The 23,568-nt window shown below is 35.0% G+C and overlaps 3 protein-coding genes and 1 pseudogene across 4 annotated transcripts; 1 reads left to right on the forward strand and 3 right to left on the reverse strand.

The window, feature by feature from the left end:
- Positions 1–738: 738 nt before the first annotated feature.
- Positions 739–6,182, reverse strand: LOC107552839 (leukocyte receptor cluster member 1 homolog). Of its 2 annotated transcripts, none has more exons than XM_016234841.1 (4): positions 5,745–6,182; positions 5,257–5,448; positions 2,432–2,733; positions 739–1,278 (listed from the first exon to the last, which is right to left on the reverse strand). In XM_016234841.1, exons 1-4 carry the CDS (start codon positions 5,874–5,876, stop codon positions 1,065–1,067), a joined length of 840 nt encoding a protein of 279 aa, XP_016090327.1. In that variant the 5' UTR covers positions 5,877–6,182; the 3' UTR covers positions 739–1,064. The 2 variants fall into 2 exon arrangements, with proteins under 2 accessions (XP_016090327.1, XP_016090326.1); XM_016234840.1 differs by lacking the exons at positions 5,257–5,448; positions 5,745–6,182 and adding exons at positions 2,852–3,043; positions 3,340–3,778 and having other exon boundaries at positions 740–1,278.
- Positions 6,183–7,984: 1,802 nt separating this feature from the next.
- tmc4 (transmembrane channel-like 4) lies at positions 7,985–15,796 on the reverse strand. Its single transcript, XM_016234843.1, has 16 exons — positions 15,738–15,796; positions 14,842–15,016; positions 14,479–14,621; positions 14,074–14,238; positions 13,332–13,417; positions 12,494–12,639; positions 12,257–12,404; positions 11,161–11,319; positions 10,731–10,885; positions 10,308–10,434; positions 9,582–9,679; positions 9,318–9,501; positions 9,100–9,230; positions 8,820–8,975; positions 8,476–8,554; positions 7,985–8,167 (listed from the first exon to the last, which is right to left on the reverse strand). Exons 1-16 carry the CDS (start codon positions 15,778–15,780, stop codon positions 7,985–7,987), a joined length of 2,178 nt encoding a protein of 725 aa, XP_016090329.1. The 5' UTR covers positions 15,781–15,796.
- Positions 11,570–23,568, forward strand: part of LOC107552842 (glutathione S-transferase kappa 1-like) — a 23,543-nt pseudogene continuing 11,544 nt past the window's right edge.
- LOC107552840 (lysophospholipid acyltransferase 7-like) lies at positions 16,718–23,037 on the reverse strand. Its single transcript, XM_016234842.1, has 9 exons — positions 22,921–23,037; positions 22,150–22,229; positions 21,250–21,379; positions 21,039–21,165; positions 20,800–20,956; positions 20,212–20,407; positions 19,911–20,063; positions 18,643–18,819; positions 16,718–18,533 (listed from the first exon to the last, which is right to left on the reverse strand). Exons 2-9 carry the CDS (start codon positions 22,223–22,225, stop codon positions 18,146–18,148), a joined length of 1,404 nt encoding a protein of 467 aa, XP_016090328.1. The 5' UTR covers positions 22,226–22,229; positions 22,921–23,037; the 3' UTR covers positions 16,718–18,145.

Genomic DNA, 23,568 nt, shown 5'->3' on the forward strand with positions numbered 1-23,568 from the left:
AGGTACCTGCTGCCGGCCAACAAAAGCGTTTGTTTATGAGACTGGAGAGAACGTCAACGCCCCCGTGTCTTTGCTTTGGGTATCATTGCAACAAATTCCCCCTGAATCGGACCACCTCCACGGAGCGGTGACACGATCCGTTTGGGAGGACAGGTGCACGGAGCGCGCCATTGAAGCCTTCAAGTTCATGACATGCACATCTCTGTCTGTATCTGGAAAAGGCCAAATATTTTCACCAGAAAGGTTAAAGGTGCCTTTAAATACCATTTAATTCCTTAAATACCAACTACTTTTATAATCTCATCCTCCAAGCAGTCGTTCTTATTCTTTTTTTTGTGTCCCACAAAAACGTATTTGCTTGGAGTGAAAACAGTGCATTTGAATTAATTCACAAAATTCATAATTGCACTTTATAATATGAACCACAAAGGATAAAGAATAGCGATAAATGATTTAAGTATTTCTACTGGCAGCTTTAGATGGCATTTCCACAATATGTGACTGATACATATAATTGCACAAAAATGTATATTCTGCAAAATAGTCTGTACTTCTTTTCTGCACTGAACTTAGAGCCTCCACACATATTCTGTGACATTTCCATGTGTTTCTGGACAACTGTTTGAAGAGACTACTATGGCACTTTTTCACAAATATAATATAATGAAGTCTTTACACAAGAGAGGAACAAAATATTTTATGGACACCAATTTCAGCAGCAAACAGAAAATGGTCTTAGTCTCAGAATAATGGCTTCTCCACGTTTTAATGCTGATGCCTTAGAATTGTTCAGGAAAACAAATCCTACAAATCATAAGATGACATTTTTATAACACCTTAATCACTCCTGTGCTGTGAGCACAAACAAAAGGAGGATTTCTTGTTTGACCATTTCTTCCAAGACATCTGACGCCAATAAAAGTGTTGCTGAGGCCAGATCGATGGCTTTTAGGTAGTAATCAGTCATTTTAAATGGTCTTCACAGTTTGCACGTGGCTAATTTCTTGTCTGACCACAAAACAGTTCTGCAATTTCTAGACTTATTGAATCAATGCCTTTGTAAGCTAATAAAAGCCATACTGATCTCGGTCTTTCCTTTGCCTTTTCCGTGCCAATTCAGGAAAGTAGGCACTGTTGTATGGTCTGTCTCTATCCCCCATCTCTCGCTCTTGCTCTTTTTCTTTCCCGCCTCCGCTCCTCTGATCCAGTAAAGCCTGTGTCCTTTTCCTCTCCTCCGCTTCTCTCTGCAGTCGTTCAGCCCGTAATCTCTCAACTGAACTGTCATGAGAGGAAAATAAATCATTTTAGGATGAAAAGGTTGACAAACGGACACAACAAGTTACTATTGCAGTAGGCATCTATTCATGCATATTTGAACTTGTTTGCAAGGGAGTGTAATTTCTATAATACTTTTGCATTTGTTTGTAATTCTAGACTGCATTACACAACAGAAAAAAACTGAAACTCTTTTAAGTTATTTAAACATGACATCAGGAAGATATTTGAAGGCAAAAACATACCAATTATAAATGCATACATACTACTGTTCAAAAGATTTGGATCAGTCAGATTTTTGGTTTTGATTAAAAAAAAAATATAGTTTTACTCAGAAAGAATGCATTAAATTCAACACAAGTGAAAGTAAAGACATTCATATTGTTACAAAACATTTCAATTTCAAATAAATGCTGTTCTTTTGATTCTTCAACTAATCCTGCATAAAGTGTATGATAGTTTCCACAAAAATATTAAGCAGCACAACTGTTTTCAACATTGATAATAATAAGAAATGTTTCTTTTTTTAAAGATTTATTTTTTGGCATTTCTGCCTTTATAATGATAGGACAGTATGTTGACAGGAAACAAAGTGGGAGAGAGAGAGGTGGAGGGGATCAGGAAAGGTCCGCGAGCCAGGGACTCGAACTCAGGACGCCCAAAGCGCAACAGCGCTATATGTAGGCGCACTGCCCATGAGGATATTGGCGCCAGCAAGAAACGTTTCTTAAGCATAAAATCAGCATATTAGAATGGTTTCTGAAGAATCATGTGACACTGAAGACTGGTGTAATTAATGGCTGCTGAAAATTCAACTTTGCCATCATAGTAATAAATTACAATTTGAAATATATATATATATATATATATATATATATATATATATATAAATTGTTTTACTATATTTTTGGCTTTGGTGAGCACAAGAGAATTCTTTCAAAAACATTAAAACATTTTACCAACCCCAAACTTTAGAAAAGTAGTGCACTGACATCAATACATCAAATTCTTACTGATTGCAAATACTCATGGTCACATTTTCACTTTCAAGAAACCACTCAGTGCATGTACTGACATCTGAAGTAAGACTAAATTGTTGTGTAGCCAGGCAAGAGGCTTTATTGGTATTGACAGAAATAGAACATTTATTTCACACCTCTCTCCACTCCTCTTCTCTCCTCTGTCTTTCTTCTCCTTCTTCTTATGCTTTTTCTCCTTCCCGTCCTTCACTGCCAGTGCTTTCTTCATTTCTTTAAGAGGATCCAAACCGTCTTTCAGCTTCCTGTCTTTCTTTTCTTTCTCCTCTTCAGTTATGCTTCTTGGCTTGTTTTTGCCTTTCTCTTTCTTGTCTCGATCTTCTTCCTTTTCTTTTCCACATTTCATATACCAGGGAGTCGCTTCTGTTCCAGGAGCTGGACCTAAAGACACTAAAAGACCAATAGCACGTTCCTGCTTCTCCTAAAACAAAACATCACAAAAACACCTTTAAAATTACCATTTTAAGCCATCTATGTGCAGTATAAAAAAAGAATAACGTCAAATCTTAAAATTGTGTTTTTGTGTCTTTTTGTCACACCTTCTCTTCCTTTTTCTCTTTGAGGTATTCTGCATTTCCTTTCTTTTCAGACGAGTCCTCTAGAGGAAACAGATTTAGATGTTCTATCTCTTGGGCTCCTCGACTTGTCTCTGCCGTCTCTCCATCCTCTGTTCCTTTCCCTGTCTGCTGAAGTGCTGCTTGAGCTTTCTTTCTCAAATACTCGGTTCGAGCCTGAGGGATCATGGGATAGATAGATGGATAGATCAGAAATCAACATTCAGCTCAAAATTCAAACCATAAGGTAAAATTTAGATAGCAACGTAGACAGAATACAAAATTTTAAGCATGCATTATATTTATGACACATGGCATGCAAACAAAGACAAAATACACATTTTATTTATTTCAAAGTAATGCTGTGAGGTCAAATTTGATACGTCATGTCGGGGTCACTGATTTCAGGAGGGGATGAGAATATAGTAAATTAACCTAGAAACAGTGGAAGGATGCTGGGTTGCTATGGTTACCTCTTGCTCTGCGCGTTCCACTCGCTGCTGAATCTCGCGTTGTTCCTGTGCTGCTTGAGACTCGTCGCGGCGCACGCGCGCAATATTGTCCTTATTGCGCACATGCCAGCTCTTTTTGGGCAAAATGTTCATTATGTAATACTTAAGAGAGCAGTGGAAACAGTCAAATGTAGTTCTCGTCTCGTAGCAAGTTCGTCAGACCACATACAAGATCCAATAAATGAGGCAACAGTTTAGTTTATGGCTCAAAACAAACAGACTCGTCGACTTACTACGCAAGGAAATTCAAACTCGCCAGTGAATCCCTAAGTAAGTTAGATCCGTTTCATCCATACTGAATATTCACAACAAAACACAAGTAAACAGATTTCGAAAAAAATACCAACTCGATGGTACAGAAAAAGAGCTTTGCAAATACCGGAAGTTGCCGTGGCGTGACTACGTCACACGTAAAACGTTTGTGACGTAGTGAATAGTCATGTTCTACATGTAGGCTACCACATGAGGGCGCGGCTAAAACCTTCAACGACAGCCTTGTTTGACGGGGAAACACTTTTCTGAATTTATGTAATACTTGAATATATCATAACGCTCAGCAATTTATACTGATAGTGTATTTTAATTATTCCTCTTTGAAAATGCTTTAAAGAATGCACAACAAAATCCGTTGTAATGGTCTTTTAGCTTTTTGTGTTATGTTTTAATGGTTAACAAAGACTTAAATAAATATTACTTTATGCTTAAGTAGCTGCAGCATAATAAAGCTTGGGATACTGTACATAGAGTACATTATGCATCACTTAAGTTTTGAGTGGCAAAAATCGCAAAGTATTTAATAGGTACATTAACATGCATATAGGCCTATTTGATAAATGAACACACACACATGAACATGTATACAGTACTGTCTGTTCAAAGATTTGGGTCAGCTGTTTGTGTTTTTGTTTTTGTTGTTGAAAGAATACTGTTATGCTCACCAAGGCTGCATTAATTTGATCAAACATACAGTAAAAAACATAATGTGTAAAAAATATGATTACAATTTAAAATAACCATTTTTTATTTTAACATTTTAAAATGAAATATATTCCTGTGATGACAAAGCTGAATTTTCAGCAGCCATTATTACAGTCTTCAGTGTCACATGATCCTTCAGAAATCATTCTGATATGCTGATTTGGTGTGCAAGAAACATTTCTTTAATTTTTTTTCTCAGAATTCTTTGATCAATAGAGAACACAGAAATAGAAATCTTTTGTAACTAAATGTCTTTACTGTCACTTTTCATCAAATTTATGCGTAAAAGTATTAATCTCCTTAAAAAAAAACTCTTACTGACCCCACATTTTTGAACGGTAGTGAAAATATAATTGGTTGTATTTTCAGAATTCTAGTATAAACTGCACTTTATCAACAGAGTCTTAATATGGTTTTGGGTCTTCATGGGGATCAAATGCATAATTGTTATGTTGATTCCACTGTGTTGCTGCGTGGTAGAAGGGCTCAGTCTCTCTCTGGGGCTGCTGTGGTTCATGTTGTAACTTCTGCATTGTGGCATTTAGCTCTTCAATTTGTCTAACCAGGAACTGCTTGTCACGCTGTTCCTGTTACACCCAGATAAATACGGATTAAAGGACAGATTAATAATGGTTCCAGTCAGAGGATAAATTGGAAACAAGAAAGTCTTAGTTTAAGTAGGTGATCACACCCCTTATTATATATGTTATATTATTTAACCTTTTTCTGTGATATTTCTATAATATTCAAACCACAAACACTTTTTTTCTGTGCTCGTTCCTGCTTCTCCTAAAACAAAACATCACAAAAACACCTTTAAAATTACCATTTTAAGCCATCTATGTGCAGTAAGAATAACGTCAAATCTTAAAATTGTGTTTTTGTGTCTTTTTGTCACACCTTCTCTTCCTTTTTCTCTTTGAGGTATTCTGCATTTCCTTTCTTTTCAGACGAGTCCTCTAGAGGAAACAGATTTAGATGTTCTATCTCTTGGGCTCCTCGACTTGTCTCTGCCGTCTCTCCATCCTCTGTTCCTTTCCCTGTCTGCTGAAGTGCTGCTTGAGCTTTCTTTCTCAAATACTCGGTTCGAGCCTGAGGGATCATGGGATAGATAGATGGATAGATCAGAAATCAACATTCAGCTCAAAATTCAAACCATAAGGTAAAATTTAGATAGCAACGTAGACAGAATACAAAATTTTAAGCATGCATTATATTTATGATACATGGCATGCAAACAAAGACAAAATACACATTTTATTTATTTCAAAGTAATGCTGTGAGGTCAAATTTGATACGTCATGTCGGGGTCACTGATTTCAGGAGGGGATGAGAATATAGTAAATTAACCTAGAAACAGTGGAAGGATGCTGGGTTGCTATGGTTACCTCTTGCTCTGCGCGTTCCACTCGCTGCTGAATCTCGCGTTGTTCCTGTGCTGCTTGAGACTCGTCGCGGCGCACGCGCGCAATATTGTCCTTATTGCGCACATGCCAGCTCTTTTTGGGCAAAATGTTCATTATGTAATACTTAAGAGAGCAGTGAAACAGTCAAATGTAGTTCTCGTCTCGTAGCAAGTTCGTCAGACCACATACAAGATCCAATAAATGAGGCAACAGTTTAGTTTATGGCTCAAAACAAACAGACTCGTCGACTTACTACGCAAGGAAATTCAAACTCGCCAGTGAATCCCTAAGTAAGTTAGATCCGTTTCATCCATACTGAATATTCACAACAAAACACAAGTAAACAGATTTCGAAAAAAATACCAACTCGATGGTACAGAAAAAGAGCTTTGCAAATACCGGAAGTTGCCGTGGCGTGACTACGTCACACGTAAAACGTTTGTGACGTAGTGAATAGTCATGTTCTACATGTAGGCTACCACATGAGGGCGCGGCTAAAACCTTCAACGACAGCCTTGTTTGACGGGGAAACACTTTTCTGAATTTATGTAATACTTGAATATATCATAACGCTCAGCAATTTATACTGATAGTGTATTTTAATTATTCCTCTTTGAAAATGCTTTAAAGAATGCACAACAAAATCCGTTGTAATGGTCTTTTAGCTTTTTGTGTTATGTTTTAATGGTTAACAAAGACTTAAATAAATATTACTTTATGCTTAAGTAGCTGCAGCATAATAAAGCTTGGGATACTGTACATAGAGTACATTATGCATCACTTAAGTTTTGAGTGGCAAAAATCGCAAAGTATTTAATAGGTACATTAACATGCATATAGGCCTATTTGATAAATGAACACACACACATGAACATGTATACAGTACTGTCTGTTCAAAGATTTGGGTCAGCTGTTTGTGTTTTTGTTTTTGTTGTTGAAAGAATACTGTTATGCTCACCAAGGCTGCATTAATTTGATCAAACATACAGTAAAAAACATAATGTGTAAAAAATATGATTACAATTTAAAATAACCATTTTTTATTTTAACATTTTAAAATGAAATATATTCCTGTGATGACAAAGCTGAATTTTCAGCAGCCATTATTACAGTCTTCAGTGTCACATGATCCTTCAGAAATCATTCTGATATGCTGATTTGGTGTGCAAGAAACATTTCTTTAATTTTTTTTCTCAGAATTCTTTGATCAATAGAGAACACAGAAATAGAAATCTTTTGTAACTAAATGTCTTTACTGTCACTTTTCATCAAATTTATGCGTAAAAGTATTAATCTCCTTAAAAAAAAACTCTTACTGACCCCACATTTTTGAACGGTAGTGAAAATATAATTGATTGTATTTTCAGAATTCTAGTATAAACTGCACTTTATCAACAGAGTCTTAATATGGTTTTGGGTCTTCATGGGGATCAAATGCATAATTGTTATGTTGATTCCACTGTGTTGCTGCGTGGTAGAAGGGCTCAGTCTCTCTCTGGGGCTGCTGTGGTTCATGTTGTAACTTCTGCATTGTGGCATTTAGCTCTTCAATTTGTCTAACCAGGAACTGCTTGTCACGCTGTGAGTACATTATGCATCACTTAAGTTTTGAGTGGCAAAAATCGCAAAGTATTTAATAGGTACATTAACATGCATATAGGCCTATTTGATAAATGAACACACACACATGAACATGTATACAGTACTGTCTGTTCAAAGATTTGGGTCAGCTGTTTGTGTTTTTGTTTTTGTTGTTGAAAGAATACTGTTATGCTCACCAAGGCTGCATTAATTTGATCAAACATACAGTAAAAAACATAATGTGTAAAAAATATGATTACAATTTAAAATAACCATTTTTTATTTTAACATTTTAAAATGAAATATATTCCTGTGATGACAAAGCTGAATTTTCAGCAGCCATTATTACAGTCTTCAGTGTCACATGATCCTTCAGAAATCATTCTGATATGCTGATTTGGTGTGCAAGAAACATTTCTTTAATTTTTTTTCTCAGAATTCTTTGATCAATAGAGAACACAGAAATAGAAATCTTTTGTAACTAAATGTCTTTACTGTCACTTTTCATCAAATTTATGCGTAAAAGTATTAATCTCCTTAAAAAAAAACTCTTACTGACCCCACATTTTTGAACGGTAGTGAAAATATAATTGGTTGTATTTTCAGAATTCTAGTATAAACTGCACTTTATCAACAGAGTCTTAATATGGTTTTGGGTCTTCATGGGGATCAAATGCATAATTGTTATGTTGATTCCACTGTGTTGCTGCGTGGTAGAAGGGCTCAGTCTCTCTCTGGGGCTGCTGTGGTTCATGTTGTAACTTCTGCATTGTGGCATTTAGCTCTTCAATTTGTCTAACCAGGAACTGCTTGTCACGCTGTTCCTGTTACACCCAGATAAATACGGATTAAAGGACAGATTAATAATGGTTCCAGTCAGAGGATAAATTGGAAACAAGAAAGTCTTAGTTTAAGTAGGTGATCACACCCCTTATTATATATGTTATATTATTTAACCTTTTTCTGTGATATTTCTATAATATTCAAACCACAAACACTTTTTTTCTGTGCTTAAAAGGTATACAAAGGACATTTATTGTAATTAAATATTATTATATTATACAATTACACAATTTAAATATGCATAACCATTCTAGTCTGTGAATTGGATTGCTAATAACTAAGAACTTACCAGTTTACACTGAGATTTCAGCAGCGCTACACTCTTCCCATGGACAGATGTTAAAGCGCTCACATAGCACAGGAGCACACTGTACATTAAATATCAAATACATGTAAAATCAGTCCTAATCCTGCAGCAATATACAGGTGCATCTCAATAAATTAGAATGTCATGGAAAAGTTCATTATGCAGCATTATCTCTTAAGCAGTCCTAACTCATTCTAAGAATATCAATGTTTTTAGACAAATTACTGTTATGGAAATATTGAATATGGGACTTGAATGCATGTTGAGTAAAGTTGTACATGAAACCATAAGAAATCCTGAACTGAACCAAGGCTGTTTATACTGACCAGGAGAAGATGAAGAGTGGTATAGAGAATTTCTGGGAGCCGATATAAAACAGGAATTCTTTATTGGTGCTGCTTAGCATTTCAACAGCTCCTGGTACAACTTCCCACATTGCTGTGTAAAAGCGGAAAGGCCCACAGCCATAAGATGGATTTATCCTACCAAAAAAAAAAGGAGAGAGGTCTACATAACACTTGACATATACATGATTATACACAAATATTCTGTTTCTGTCAATAAAAACAATGTGCTACAACATGGAAAGTGACAGGCCTCACTCACTTAGCCACACTGTAAAGGAGAACCACACTGGACAACATCCATCCGAAGAGCAGAACCAACAGGAAGAACAAATTGGAGGTGGTGGATCGGAAGTTTCTTGTTGCCGGTTGACAGTTCTGGAAGAGAGTTATCTGACACAAGCAAACAGAAAAAAATGAGCAATTGCAATCAATTGCAAATCTAGATGTGTGTGTCCAAGAAAGGCGTGGTCATGGTACCTTTTTGCAGTAATAAAAGAAGATGAATTTGATGGTGTTGATGAATGGCAGCAATGGACAGAAAAGAGCCCCAGTCCAAACCACTGTTTGACTGTAAACTAGAGCAAGAACATTTGGGGCAACCAGAAACTCCTGCCGTCCCACCCACTGAGTCAGTTTACATGAGCAATGATCAACCACGATCCTGAACATGGCAAAATATGTTATAGACTTACATTTTTAATATAGAAACGTATGACCGAATACACAAATGTGTAATCAGACCTGCGTGGGAATTCTACCAGGATTAGTGTAGCGATGGTGATCAGGAAGTCAAAAAGAGTCAGTTTATACATTTCCTGTCCAACTCGTGTCTCCCAGCACTATATGGTTGTGAGAAAGAGATTGAAAGTAAAAAATAAATAAATTTAAATTTAAAAAATCAGATTATTTATAATTTTTGAGATTATTTAGGCATTAAACAGTAACACATATATCCTAAATCATTCAGTATATCATTCATAAGTTTGGAATCAGAAAGTTTTTTTTTTTAAAGATTTGTTTTATTTATTTATGCATTAGAATGCCTTAAAAGATTTCTATTTCAAATAAATGCTGTGCTTTTGAACTTCCTATTTATCAAAGAATCCTGAAAAATGCATTACATTTCCACAGAAATATTAAGCACATATTGAGCATCAAATCCGCATATTAGAATGATTTCTGAAGGATCGCGTAACACTGAAGACTGGAGTAGTGGCTGCTGAAAATTCAGCTTTGCCATCACAGGAATAAATTACATTTAAAAAAATATATTATAATAGAAAACAGTTATTTAAAATTGTACAAATATTTCAATATTACTGTTTTTACTGTATTTTTATATCAAATAAATACAGCCTTGGTGAGCATAAGAGACTTCTTTAAAAAACATTTTAAAAATATTATGGAACCCAAACATGGTAGTGTATCTGACCAATTTAGGAATCAGTGCATATCTTAGTTGTTTACCTTATATTGGTCGTGATAATAATTACAGGGTGTGCAGTTTTCACTGTTGATTTCTCCCTTACAGGTAATCTGCTCCCATAGAGTGTACAGCAAAACACCCAAACTCACCAAACGCAGGAAAACCGCCCTAAAATGACCAATACAAAGAATTACTCTAATTCAGCAAGCAGAAGAATAATGACAAAGACCAAATCAAAGAGAGCAGTGGATGCACAGACAATGTGTGAGTATTTAGAGAAAATGATGGCGCTTCATTTTAAATTATTCACTTTGAAAGCTATTTATGAGGGTCACCATAGAAATTGCAGGTTAAGAGCTCTCGATGAGGCTCTAACCAAGGCTAAACAAGTACTGCTCTTCATCTATCTGCTCTATGTACTCTTTGATATCTTCATTCTGTGTGGGTGTGAGCGTTGATCGAACCTCAATAAGGCCAGGATGACAGTGGTACTAGGAGAATACTTTTCCAGTAATGATATCTTGTCACACAGCAACGGCACCACAAAATTGCTTGCTGTTATGACCATAGAGGGTAAGTATTGCAACAGCAGCCCCACAAAGCCTGTTGTTTTCCTAGACTGAGAGAAAGAGAGATTTTATTCAATTAATTATTGTAAATTAAAGCCAGACAGGGTGATCAGAACCTCAACTAAATTAATAAATACTGATTTTTACTTTATTTTATAATCTAATATATCATCTTAAAACTTCCGTTTAAAAATAAACACACAGAGCTAATTTGTTAATCTGAATTTACTGGCGCAAGGCAATATGGGACTTACGTTGTAATGATATTATTTAGTTTTAGATACTGTTCTTGGTCTTTTTTTTTACATTTTTAAATTGAGCTAACCTGGCTGAACTGAGTTGCCTCTGCAATGCCATATAAAGTTGCACCGATGAGTATTAAGACTACTAGGTTAAGGAAAACACGGAGTGCGTAGAGAGACACTGTTTGGCCCAAAGTTAAGGAGGCAGCCTTTTTTTTAAGCCTTTCCTCTTCTAGATCCACCTAGGTGTGACAGACACAGTGAGAGAGAGAGAGAGAGAGAACAAAAAAAAGTCAAAAAACTAATAAACATTATACTGCACTAGCAGTTCCTTCTAAAGGAATATTTCACCCAAAAATGAAAATGTGATGAAAATGTCATCTTTATATCACTTGCTCACCAATGGATGCTCTGCAGTGAATGGATGCTATCAGACTGAGAGTTCAAACAGCTGATAAAAACATCTCAGTAATTTACAAGTAACCGGGACAACTCCAGTCCATCATTTAATGTATTGTGTTTGTAAGAAACAAATGTTTTAAAAACCGTTGCTTCTGGCCAAATACCCGTCCATTACTTCCTCAAGTGAAAAATTCCAAACCCTGTTATCACCTCACATCAAAATCCACTGACATATTTGTTTAGAACTGTTTTGGACTGTATTCATTTGTAAATGGTACTTGATCTGAACATATTTCTCTCTTGATTCAGACGATTTTCTCACTGGTGAACACAATATTATGAATAATGGACTCATAATGTAGCCGTAAGCAATAATTTGATCTTAATAAATACATTAATAAAGGATTTGTTTATTACAAACATGCAATGTTAAATGATGGATTGGAGTCATGTGGATTAATTATAGATTAATGTGATGTTTTCATCAGCTGTTTGAACTCTTACGGCATCCATTCACAGCAGAGGATCCATTGGTGAGCAAGTGATGTAATGCTAAATTTCTCCAGATCTGTTCTGATGAAGAAGCAAACTCATGTATATCTTTGATTGCCTGGGGGTTAGCAAAATTTTGTACTTTTTTTTTTTTTGTGGGCGAACTATTCCTTTAAAGATTTCTTTTCCAAAAGCTTCCAATATTTCTAAGTTTCCCCAACATAATTACTCACTGTATTTTCATATAAAATACCTGAAGACAATTATTGTTTGCAATACACAGACCTGTAATCTGTGGCGAAGATTGTTTTGTTTAAGTTTTGTTGCACGGTCTCCTTGGAGACCATGATCCCATCCTGTAAACACCAGCATACTGTAACCCCCTACTGCTCCTCCACCCGTCACTATGACAAGCCGAGCTGTGCCGCCCATTCTGTTGGTCAATCAGAGATGTTAACTTAATACTTCAGCAATGTGTTTTCAATGTTGGTAGAAAAACCTGACAAAGCTGACAAGACTCACCTAATAATCATACAAATCAAGCAGAAGAGGAAGTAGAAAGCTGCCGTCAACAGATAGGCCAGAGGGATGTTGTAAGAGAATCCATTACTCTCAATCACTGAATTATTATAATATCCATAAAACAGGTATGAATACTCCATAAAACCCTAAACAAAAAGATAATTGTGATGAGTAAAGATCATAAAGAAATTATTCACAACAAAAAAATGTATTATTTGAGATAAACTAAATAAACAAGGGTAATTTTATATTTCTTCTTTATTCATAAGTAAATTTCACATTATTTCAGGCTCGCAAATAAGCAAAATTATACCTTAAGAAACACATACTTTGCTTCACTTTTACTTTAATTCTCATTCCATTTGCCTTGTTGTCTCTCAAGTTTAAATTAAAAAGTTGTAGGTTTAAATTGAAAAGCTGCCATTTAAAAAAATGATGATGACAGATATAATAAAATATGAAGAACATAAAGCAGCACAACTGTTTTCAACTGTGGTATCAATAAGAAATGTTTCTTGAGCATCAAATCAACATAACAGAATGGTTTCTGAAGGATCATATGACACTGAAGACTGGAGTAAAAGCTGCTGAAAATTCAGCTTTGCCATCACAAATACATTACGTTTTAAAAAACATTAAAATAGAAAAAAATATTTCAAATTGTAATATTTCACAATATTACCGTTTTATTGTATTTTGATCAAATAAATGCCGTGTTTATGAGCATAAAGGACCTTTTTCAAACACTTATCTTACCAACCCCAAACTTTTGAACAGTAGTGTATCTGAGATTATGTATTGAGGAATGTATTTAAACAATCTGAATGTGTGTCCATACCGTTCCTGAGACCAGGTCCAGAAAGTATGTGAAAAACACCATCAGGGGATCAGGTTTTGGATCATACTGCAAGCATGTCTCAATGTCTGTTTAAATAAATAAATAAATATGACTGAACATTAAAAAAAACATTACTAAAATGGACATTCAAAGCACATTTTTCTTAAAATGTAATATGTACTTCTTATTAATTTTGGTTTTATTTTTAAAAATGTATTTTTTTATGTATATTGTGAATAGTATTTTAACAAAGAGGGTTACTTCCTAATAGTGTTTTACCCTAAATCCAATCATATTAGGAGTAAAGGGTTAGTAAAATTAGGGAGAATCCCAGCAATCCTTATTATTACTAACTGCAGGAAACAACCTTTTCATTAGGTAATGAAAACATAAAAGAACAGGGAAGAATAGACCCGATTTAGTCAGTTAAACACAAGTCAACCTGTTTATAAAGTGATAAGGTTTTCATTGAAAGGATTAGTTATTATAATGGATTATTAACCAAATGAACAAATTATTTTAAACATGACATGACATTATGTGGGTTTATTGTTTTTTAATTTAATATACCTTTGTGAAGTTAGACTGTGAAGGTATTAGCGCTAAACATGTCAGACTGGTCTTGTTGCTTTTATGAATACTATTATACTGTTATCCGATAACCAGTTAGAATGTTCTCATTAGAGGCAATCAAGCATGATAAGTTGTGTTGTGTTGAATACCAGAGAGACTGTGTTCCTACCGGTTAGATTGACTGTGAGAGTGATGGTGGAGTTGAAGCTCATGGAGCGAAACACAATGCTGGGAATGAGGACAAATGCTGCGATTAACAAGCAGGACAGGAAGTTGAGAATCACAAGAAATCTCAGGAACAAGAAGTAGGATTGGACTCCTCCACCAAAGTGACCTACAAGAAAACAATTGGAGGAAGGAAAGGAAATATTAAACACATCTTTATTTAATTTAATTTAGTTATTTTAATTATATTGTGTCTTCAAGCTCCACTAGATGGCTTAAATTTTCTCTCATTCTTGCTTTCTTTTCTCAGATCAATTGATTTACCTATCATTTTAGGTGGAAAAACACATGTATGTGCAAATGAGAGCAGTATTTCTCATTTGTGTTAATTAATTCATATTTTCATCACCTCCTATCCTTTGGATTCCCCTCTTCCACAGAACAAAATAGCTGAGAATGTATTTGGCAACCTCACAGAAACGGTGAAATGTCTTTGATTGTTTGATGTTCCAAGAGCTAGAAACAACTGGAACTTTCATCTGTTGCACCTGCCTGGAAGAAGACAGCAAAAACAAGCCATATTATGATTAAACTTTCTAAAATGAAACGTTTCAATATATACTTCTGTCTGAGACTGTAGGGAGCTGGAGTTAGAACAGAGGAAAAAAAATGTTTTTATTCAATTCAAGTGTATCCCTAGCTAAATTTTGGTATTGTAAAAATGTAAAAGTTGACACTGGTAGATGTATGTAATACGATAATGCATGTATACCATACTGCTCTCTTCAGACTCATGTGCAGCGGCAGCTCTCTGAGATTTTGAGGCTCATTAGAGTCTTCAGCATCTTCAGGTGGGGAGGCCCAATCACACTGAACCGCACTTGTGTCTTGGGCTGGCACTGTCCGCAACCTCAATGAATGCTGGGAACTGTAAGGACTAGGGTAGTCTGTGGGTGTTGAGAAAAAGCAGATGCACTTCAAAGCAATCACAATTACATTTTGCAAATGTATATAAATTACAAATTATATATGGCAAGGAAATAATAATACTGACAGTTAACTGTACTGGGAGACATTACAGTCAAGTACAGTAATGGTTGTGTTAAAAACTGGGACTGAGAACATAATGGAGCAGCATTTCCCATCAGCTCTGAAAATGTTCTATGGACTACATTTCTATAGATAGCCAAGGCCTAAATATACTAAAATAATATACATTCTATACACTTATATTTCTTTAAAAGTAAACATTTTGAATCACCTTATAATTTATGGGAAAGAGATGTTCAGAATTCCCACAAATCAAGATTTTTCAAAAGGTTTAATTATTACTTCATTGTAGTGTTACTGTCAGTACATGTTACAAGAAGAAACATATAAACTCAATACAGTATACTAACATAATATACAGGAAGGTACATTAAAATTATTGACGCAGTTGACAGCGGTTAAGGAACTGTGAAATATAGTGTCACCAACATGATGTCTCATAAGAGCTTATGATTTTCCAGTTATTCAACTGTAAATACAATTTAAAAAGTGTATAGATGTAGACAAACATTTGAAGTTCTCATACTTGGGAATAATTGCCAGCTAACTTCAGCGCAAATAAACCCCCCACACATGTATAACATTAACTCTTAGTTACACACATCCACACTGTCTTACCTGGAGTTGGGTGGACTTGATTGTTGAATTCTTTCAGCTCCATCAGAAAACAGGTACTATTAACATGGATTCCACATAAACAAACAAAAAGCACAATCCAGAAACAGCAGCTGTTCGCACTGACGGAGAACACAGGCGTCAGGACTCTGTCATCTGAACTTTGAGTCTTATGGAAATAAACTTTGGAAACACTTCCTTGTACTTATTACCACCAACACACTAAAAGGCCATGTTGATAGATCCTGTTACCATGCGTGAATATTTGAAAAGCATTTCTTTCTCTGTGCACCGATAACAGATTTACTAAATTAGTTGTGACAGTTTAAATAATAACGAATAATTGAAGAATGAAGTTTATTTGTTGAAAACCAAGTCGAGCTTGTTATGAGCTTTGGTCAGCCGTCTGTGGTTTATTGCCTGTTAAAAGTGTTGTCATGGAGACAAGGGGCTTAACCTTTTTGTTGCATGAGCCAAAGTCTTTATATAACAGACTATCAAATCTTATCACTATCACACACTGTTAATAAACAAGAGAATTACAAAATAAAACTTCCATCTCAACTTCCAACTTATGAGACATTCATTAAAACTGGGATGAAAAAAGAGCGAAAACCCCCCCAGACATTTAGTAAACATTACCGTTCAAGTTTGGGGTCAGTATGATTTTTTTAAAGAAAGAAATGAGCACTTCAAGGACACATTAAACTGATCAAAATTGACAGTAGAGACGTGTAATTCTACAATAAATTTCTATTTCAAATGTTGAAATTTAGAACTTTCTACAAAAACTCTTGGAAAACTCATAATTTGCACAAAAATATTAAGCAGCAGAGATCTTTTCAACATTGACTATAAGAAATGAGCATCAATTTTATTTTTTGAGAACAAAAGCAGCAAATTAGGATAATTTCTGAAGGATTTATTTATAAATTAATACATTGAATCATAACACAACACACATTACCAAATAAAAGTTGAACAAATAAATTCAGCCTTGTCAAGCATACAAGATTTCTTGCAAAAATATAAAAAAAGACAAACAAAACTACCATCCCCAAACTTTGAAATGGTAGTGCAAGTCAAAGCAGAATGTGAGCTAATATGGTAGGGAAATGTCTTTTTTTTTTAAATCCATCACAAAAATGATTGAGACAGTAATGAAAACTGTCACTTCATGTAAAAATCAGATGATAGTTTAACACATTTTGTCTCCAAACTGACATTCCACCAGAAGGAAGTTTGTCTGGGATAAAAAAAAAAAATCACTGTGATTCTAATGAAAATACTGTGATTTTTTTTTTCAAACAAAACCTCAAAGATTGGAGTGACACATTCTGTTTAATACTCCAGAAAGTAAACATTAGAGATACAACATAGCAGGTAGACATTACAGGAACCATGATACAATCTCATCCAATCAATACACCAGCGCTTCCATCTAGTGTACAAGGACAAAATATTCTGAATGTTTTCAAATAGGACTGTTCATTATAATTTGATTTTGTAAGAACAAAACTTTTGAGCTCTTTTGAAAAGATCTTAGTAATAATGTATTAATTTTGAAACATGTTAATTGGTGCAAAATCTTAGCTTGATCATTTTAAGCTGCACTTTACATCATGTGGTATTAAACTAAAGAACGAATGAACAAAATAGCAAAAACATTCACTCCTACTTTCTGAAAAAGTGAAAAAAAGAAAGTTACCAACTACTTTCACATTCTTTGTAGAATAATAATAATATTGAAATACATGACATACATTAACCATCAATGGATACTCAAGCCATCCATCAGAATGTATGAAAAACAAGGCAGACTAACTTTTTATGTTCCATACATACACTTTGTTATTATAAAAGGTTGTATTACCTCAAAGACACCATTACAGAGAGTAAATCACCACAAATTTGTGCTCAAAGTAGTGATATGGGTCCAACATTCATCAGTTTTTTTTTGTAAATGGATGGATTGAGTTATAAGTACTCTGTGTGGGAGATTAATTTTAGTCCCAAGGTTACTGATGAGCAAATACAAACCTCCTTTCCAATTGTTTAAAGCAACAAGATCATAATTTAAACAATACTGACCTGGTCAGGATGAATATATACAGTTACACTGTTTTTCACCAGACAACAAAAATAATCACTTTTCAATATATGTAACAAAACAAATGATAACATTAAAATTAAGGAAATAATTTGAAAGCTATTTTCAATGTTAATAAAATAAAGATTGATGTCCTCGGGTCTATTATCTATTACTCTTCTGTCTGTGTTGTTGTTGTTTTTTAAAAACACAATGCCTTTAATGGCAGTTGATGGCTATTACAGTACATGTTGGGAAATGGTTTTGTGCAAACATACCAACTCTCTGGTTATCAGCACGATCAGCATGTCACACATTCGTTTCACTCAGTCTTCTCTCTTACCACATCCTCTTTCTCTCCTTCACCTCGTTCCCTTCTCTCTCTCTTTTTACCCCCTTTCATCATTTGTCCTACTCCTATACAAACAACAGCAATGATGTGAATTATGAAGTATATGGAGCTCCAGTAGTTGATGGTGTCGCTGGCCTTCAAGAGAACAAATCCCATGCACATGCAGTCGTAAGCCCTCATCTTGAGGAACCAGTGGATCCAGTCGAAGATATTCTGGCCCATCGGCCCTAGACGGGCTCTGACTGATGCCTCCATGGCCAATTCTGCTGCTATACACAATGGGATAGTGAGAAAAGAGAGGTAGTAACCAGCATGGAGGCCATGCCAATAAGCGCTGATTAACATAGTCCATCCAGCCCTGACATAATGTAAGAAAAGAGACAAAAATAAAGAGAAAGTTGAAGATTAGTGATGGTCAATAAGAGCACAATGCAGGTGAAAGGCAATTGAAATATACATGCTTGTACCTGAGAGCATACGCTCTGAAAGGAGTATTGGGGTAGATGTAGTGGTGAAGCCACCACTGCACCGTCATGTTCCAGTAGCGCATGCCATGCCGAACCTTTACGCAGAAATCTGTATTATAACAGTCGATGTTCTGGATCGTTTTAAAGTCATACTCCACAGCCGCGTTTGGATCAGGACTGAAATATAAACAACATTATCAACCACATGATCAAACTACAAGTGAGCTTCTAATTTCCTGTAGATAGTCTAGCTAAAGTATCTTGTAGATACACGCTTAAGAAATGTGGACATTTTCTTTTATTGTGATTATTGTTTACACTAGGGATGCACAATATATTGGTACCATATCAGTTACTGCTGATATTAAGAGATTCATTTAAATTTATTTGTATTGTCCGACTTAAATGTACATGCTAATTTCTCTTGTTTTTACAGATTTAGATTACCGCTGCCACTTAACTAAAAGTTCATCTTTAAAAACACATTCAATAACAATACCTTTAATAATTTAAATGCAATCTTCAGCAGTTCTCAAAATGAATATCCATATTTTATGCCATTCATTAAATGACTAATTTTGGTTTTCAGTATTTTTTAAATGAATTTTTATTACTGTGTTGGCAACACTTTTATATATTACATATGGTATTTAGAGCAAATAAATAAACATTTATTAATACATATTTATAACCAGCACAACTGTTTGCAACTCTGATAATAATAATAATAATAATTTTTGAGCACCAAATCATCGTACTTGAATGATTCCTGAAGGATCGTGTGACACTGAAGACTGGAGCAAAGACTTTTGAAAATTCAGATTTCCATCAAAGGAATAAATTACATTTTAAAATATATAATTAGAAAAGCTATTTATCATTACATTAATACACATTACCACTGTTTTTACTGTATTTTTGAACAAATAAATGCAGCCTTGGTGAGCATAAAAGTTCCCTAAACTTTTAAATGGTAGAGCAAATATATATTTAGTTATACTTTTCTGTGCCATTTCAAACTACATAACTGTGACCCTGCTGTCCTCCAATACTGTGTTTTATTGGATCCTGCTCCATTACTGTAAAATGTAAATTTCTCTTCTTGGGTAATTAAAGTTTCATTGTATCCTTTCAAAGAATGTACACTGTTATTTCCTGGTATAGATATATCTGTAGGTGGACTTTAAAATCATCATATTTACAAGTTACAGTCTAACTGTAAAAGCACATTATAACTCTATCGGGTAATAATGTTAATCCCCCTATACCTATATTTCACTGTTGGCCCTCCTCCAGGTTTGGACAGCGCCCCCTGGGGGTAACAGCCTAGACCTGCGCTGATGCAGCCAGCCTCTGCCCCACACCACGCGGAGTAGAAACGCATCCGGAATACAAAGAATATTGCCACCATGTAGAGAAACCTGAAATATAATACCACTATGATTCTCAATATGATGTTTATGATCAAATAATATGATAAAATTGTGATAAAGTATCATTTAAATTTGAACATCTCCTTTGGCATTTACTTTTAGACTTGGAATGGTCTTTTAATACAGAAAAATGAACCTGTAAAAATAGTTGTGCTCCAGGAATTCATCAGTACGGACACAGGACAAGGGAAAGACAGAGTTGACGGCTATGAAGAGAGCTCCGTAAACGGGCACCATCTTCAGCCTCTGCAGGCAGGGCTCTTTACCCGGCAATGACAGAGGATTAGACTGCTGCAACCAGTCTGCATACGTCTGATAACGGAAGAAGGGACCTGCAGAACACCAGCAAGAGTGGGTGGGAGAAGGAATGGAAAATGAAGGAACGTAAGAAGAGAATGGTAAGAGTTATCAATGAAGACATGAAGTAGATGTGCAAAGATAACACACAATATTGGGATAGAATGGAGTAAAGGTATGGAATCAAATGGAATATTGGAATGAAAAATGAGCCACGGTTTGGGAGGACAAATCATGACAAAAGAGGAGCAATAATAAACACAATCAGTAATAAAAATAAACTGGACTCACACATTACTGAACTAGTAGCAGAGAAAAACAGAGAGAGACATGTTAGCACACATGCAAAACAAACAGTATAGAACATCTGAATAGACTCAAAAGCATTCCCACATATTCAAATCAACACAAAAATGTTGCAAAATACCTGTCATTATGCCCACATAGCAGTAGCTGTATGATATAACGTCATAAAGTGAAGGCTCATGGGAAAGTCCTCCCACCACTGGGGATTTGGTGAAGGCGCTCACTTCCTTTTTCTTCTCCAAGTGATAACTTTGAATCTCATTGGCTAAACTGACCATCTGTGTATTCAAAACAAAACTCATTAAATATATATCAAGAGTTTAAAACATGGATAAAGTGTCGAATTTTATTGTGTTTTACCTTCAATGTTAAAAGAAGTTGAATGGCATTGGCAAACGGTGTTGGCTGAGGGAGGCCAAACCAGGTGACCAGACGGAAAAAGAGGAGGTACAGAAACGTCCAACCCAAAGACAGAGCAGGGGCACTTCTAAATAAAAAAACAAGGCAGAAGGCACAAAGTTACAGAGGATTCACGCCAAATCCAATGTAAAAGTCCAGATATCATACTAACCGCCAGTTGATCTTTATAATCAGCCATGTTCCTAACACTGTACATAGAGAGTGTAGAGTGTGGAGCCCACAGGTTGCTATGGAGATGATCAAACCTAACAGCAATGCTGCCCCCTGCTTGACTGGAGGACCTGGGAAATAATACACAGGAAAATGATCAAGGGCTGTTATTTAAAGTCACGATTCTGAATATGTCTCTGTTGTGACATACATCTGAGAGTAATGGATTATCTAAAAAAAATAATTAGTGTGGAAACTTGGTTCCATGCATCGGTTGCAGATTGGATTTTGAGACGTGGGCATTAGACTTATCAATATAGAAAGATGAATGTGAGCTTGTCCTGCATACGTCACTGGAAGATCCAGTTGTGACATTTTGATTACGAGGTCAAAAACGTTTTTTAAATTCAAACATATACATGGATGAATCATTTACAAGAAGGTTTAGAAAATACATTTAAAAGAGATAGGCTGAATTTTTATTTCATGCTGACATTAATTGTGCTTTATTTTAGGGTGAATACAGGGACACTTAAGCTTAATCATCCTTGCCATTATTATTTCATTATTCCAATCAGCATTAAGAATCAATTTTGTATTTTTATTTGACTAACATAAATTTACGTTTTGACCCATTTACTATAATAATAATAATAATAAATAATTTGCCAGTAAAAACTGTGACATATGGGGTGTTTTAGGTGGAGTCTATGTGTGTTTGAGGTGAGATTTCAAGCTGTAGTATTTATTTAATATTCTGTACTTTTTGTCACGAAACAATGTTGTGATGGGATAAGCCATTCTAAAAATATTGTCAATGTCAATGACAAATTATCCCGCTTCACCTATATTCACCCTATTTTTCACACATTAATGTGAAGAATAACATGGTCAGACTTACTTAGGTAGCGGAAGAGGAATCCTACAGGTATTGATGCAGCAAGGATGCCTAGGTAGACTAATTCATCTGGTGACATCTTTCTGTTTACACCAATAACAAAGTATAACAACTGTCTTACTGTTTAAGATATCATATTTCATAGTCAAGCTTATCAGTCTAACATTCAAATGAAATGTGGCTTGGATTAAAGGGATAGTTCACTCCAAAAAATATAATTATCATCATTTACCCAACCTCAAGTTTAGTTTCTTTCTACTGTTGAACATAAAAAAAGATTCTGAAGAATGTGGGTAACCAAACAGCTGCTGGTCCTCATTGACTTCCATAATGAAAAGTAAAGGAGAAAAATACTTTTCTTGTGAACTTTGCCTTTATTCTGTTTGGAAAACTGCCAACATTTAACCAGTCATCCCATCTTTTGACTATCCCATCATTACTAAAAATTAAACAATAGGATGTCGAGGTTATGTTTATGTACTTGATGCGCAATTAATCTTTACTTAGATTTAATTGATGATTTTACTAGTAAAATTGTTTTACTAGATCATGAGGTCACTTCCAGGCACTAGTCATTCAACACATCTGAACAAGTTATCTTAACGCTACAAAACATCAGACCAGTTTTCATAAGCCTGACATCTGAACAGTGATTTTAATCGTATTGGATGAATCTAATAGACTAGCCTTGCAGATAAGCAGATTGACATTGGAACAGTTAGACTGGATAATATATATCACCTTTAATTCTGAAATAACCACAACAATACTTACAGCAGTGATAAATGGAAGTGTGCTATCAAAGACGATATACTCTGACGGATATTAAAATATAGTGCATTCCCCTTTAACCGCCCGCGCACTGCGTGTTCTCTCCTCACCACTTCCTACTACCGCGTTGGTCGTGGATCGCTTTACGGGTTGCCAGATATTCATAATAAACTCAACAGCAAATTATTACAGTGAGACAATAGGAAACTAATAATAAGGCTTCGGTCGATATAACACAATTAAATTATATGAAAGCACCTTCATGGTCTTGTAAAAATAATTTGATAAAAGTCCTCTCATTCACCAGTGCTCATGTAATGTGAGAGTTCTTATTTCTTTTACATTTTCGGACTAAAGATACTTGAAGACCAGAAAACTGCAGGTTTTATTCATGAGGTTTACAATAATAAACGTAATTTATTTTCCCGTATTCCGGAACATTACGTTTAAATGAAGACGCAGTAACAATCTGAATATCTGGCAACCCCTTTAACCAGGGGCGTAGCCATCATTTCAGAAGTGAGGGGGACAGAAATGTTATATATATATATAAATAAATAAAAAATAAAAAAATTATTATATATATATATATATATATATATATATATATATATATATATATATATATATATATATATATATATATATAAA

This window comes from Sinocyclocheilus grahami, unplaced genomic scaffold (assembly GCF_001515645.1).
Source record: "Sinocyclocheilus grahami isolate Dianchi unplaced genomic scaffold, SAMN03320097.WGS_v1.1 scaffold459.1, whole genome shotgun sequence".
Lineage (NCBI taxonomy): Eukaryota > Metazoa > Chordata > Actinopteri > Cypriniformes > Cyprinidae > Sinocyclocheilus > Sinocyclocheilus grahami.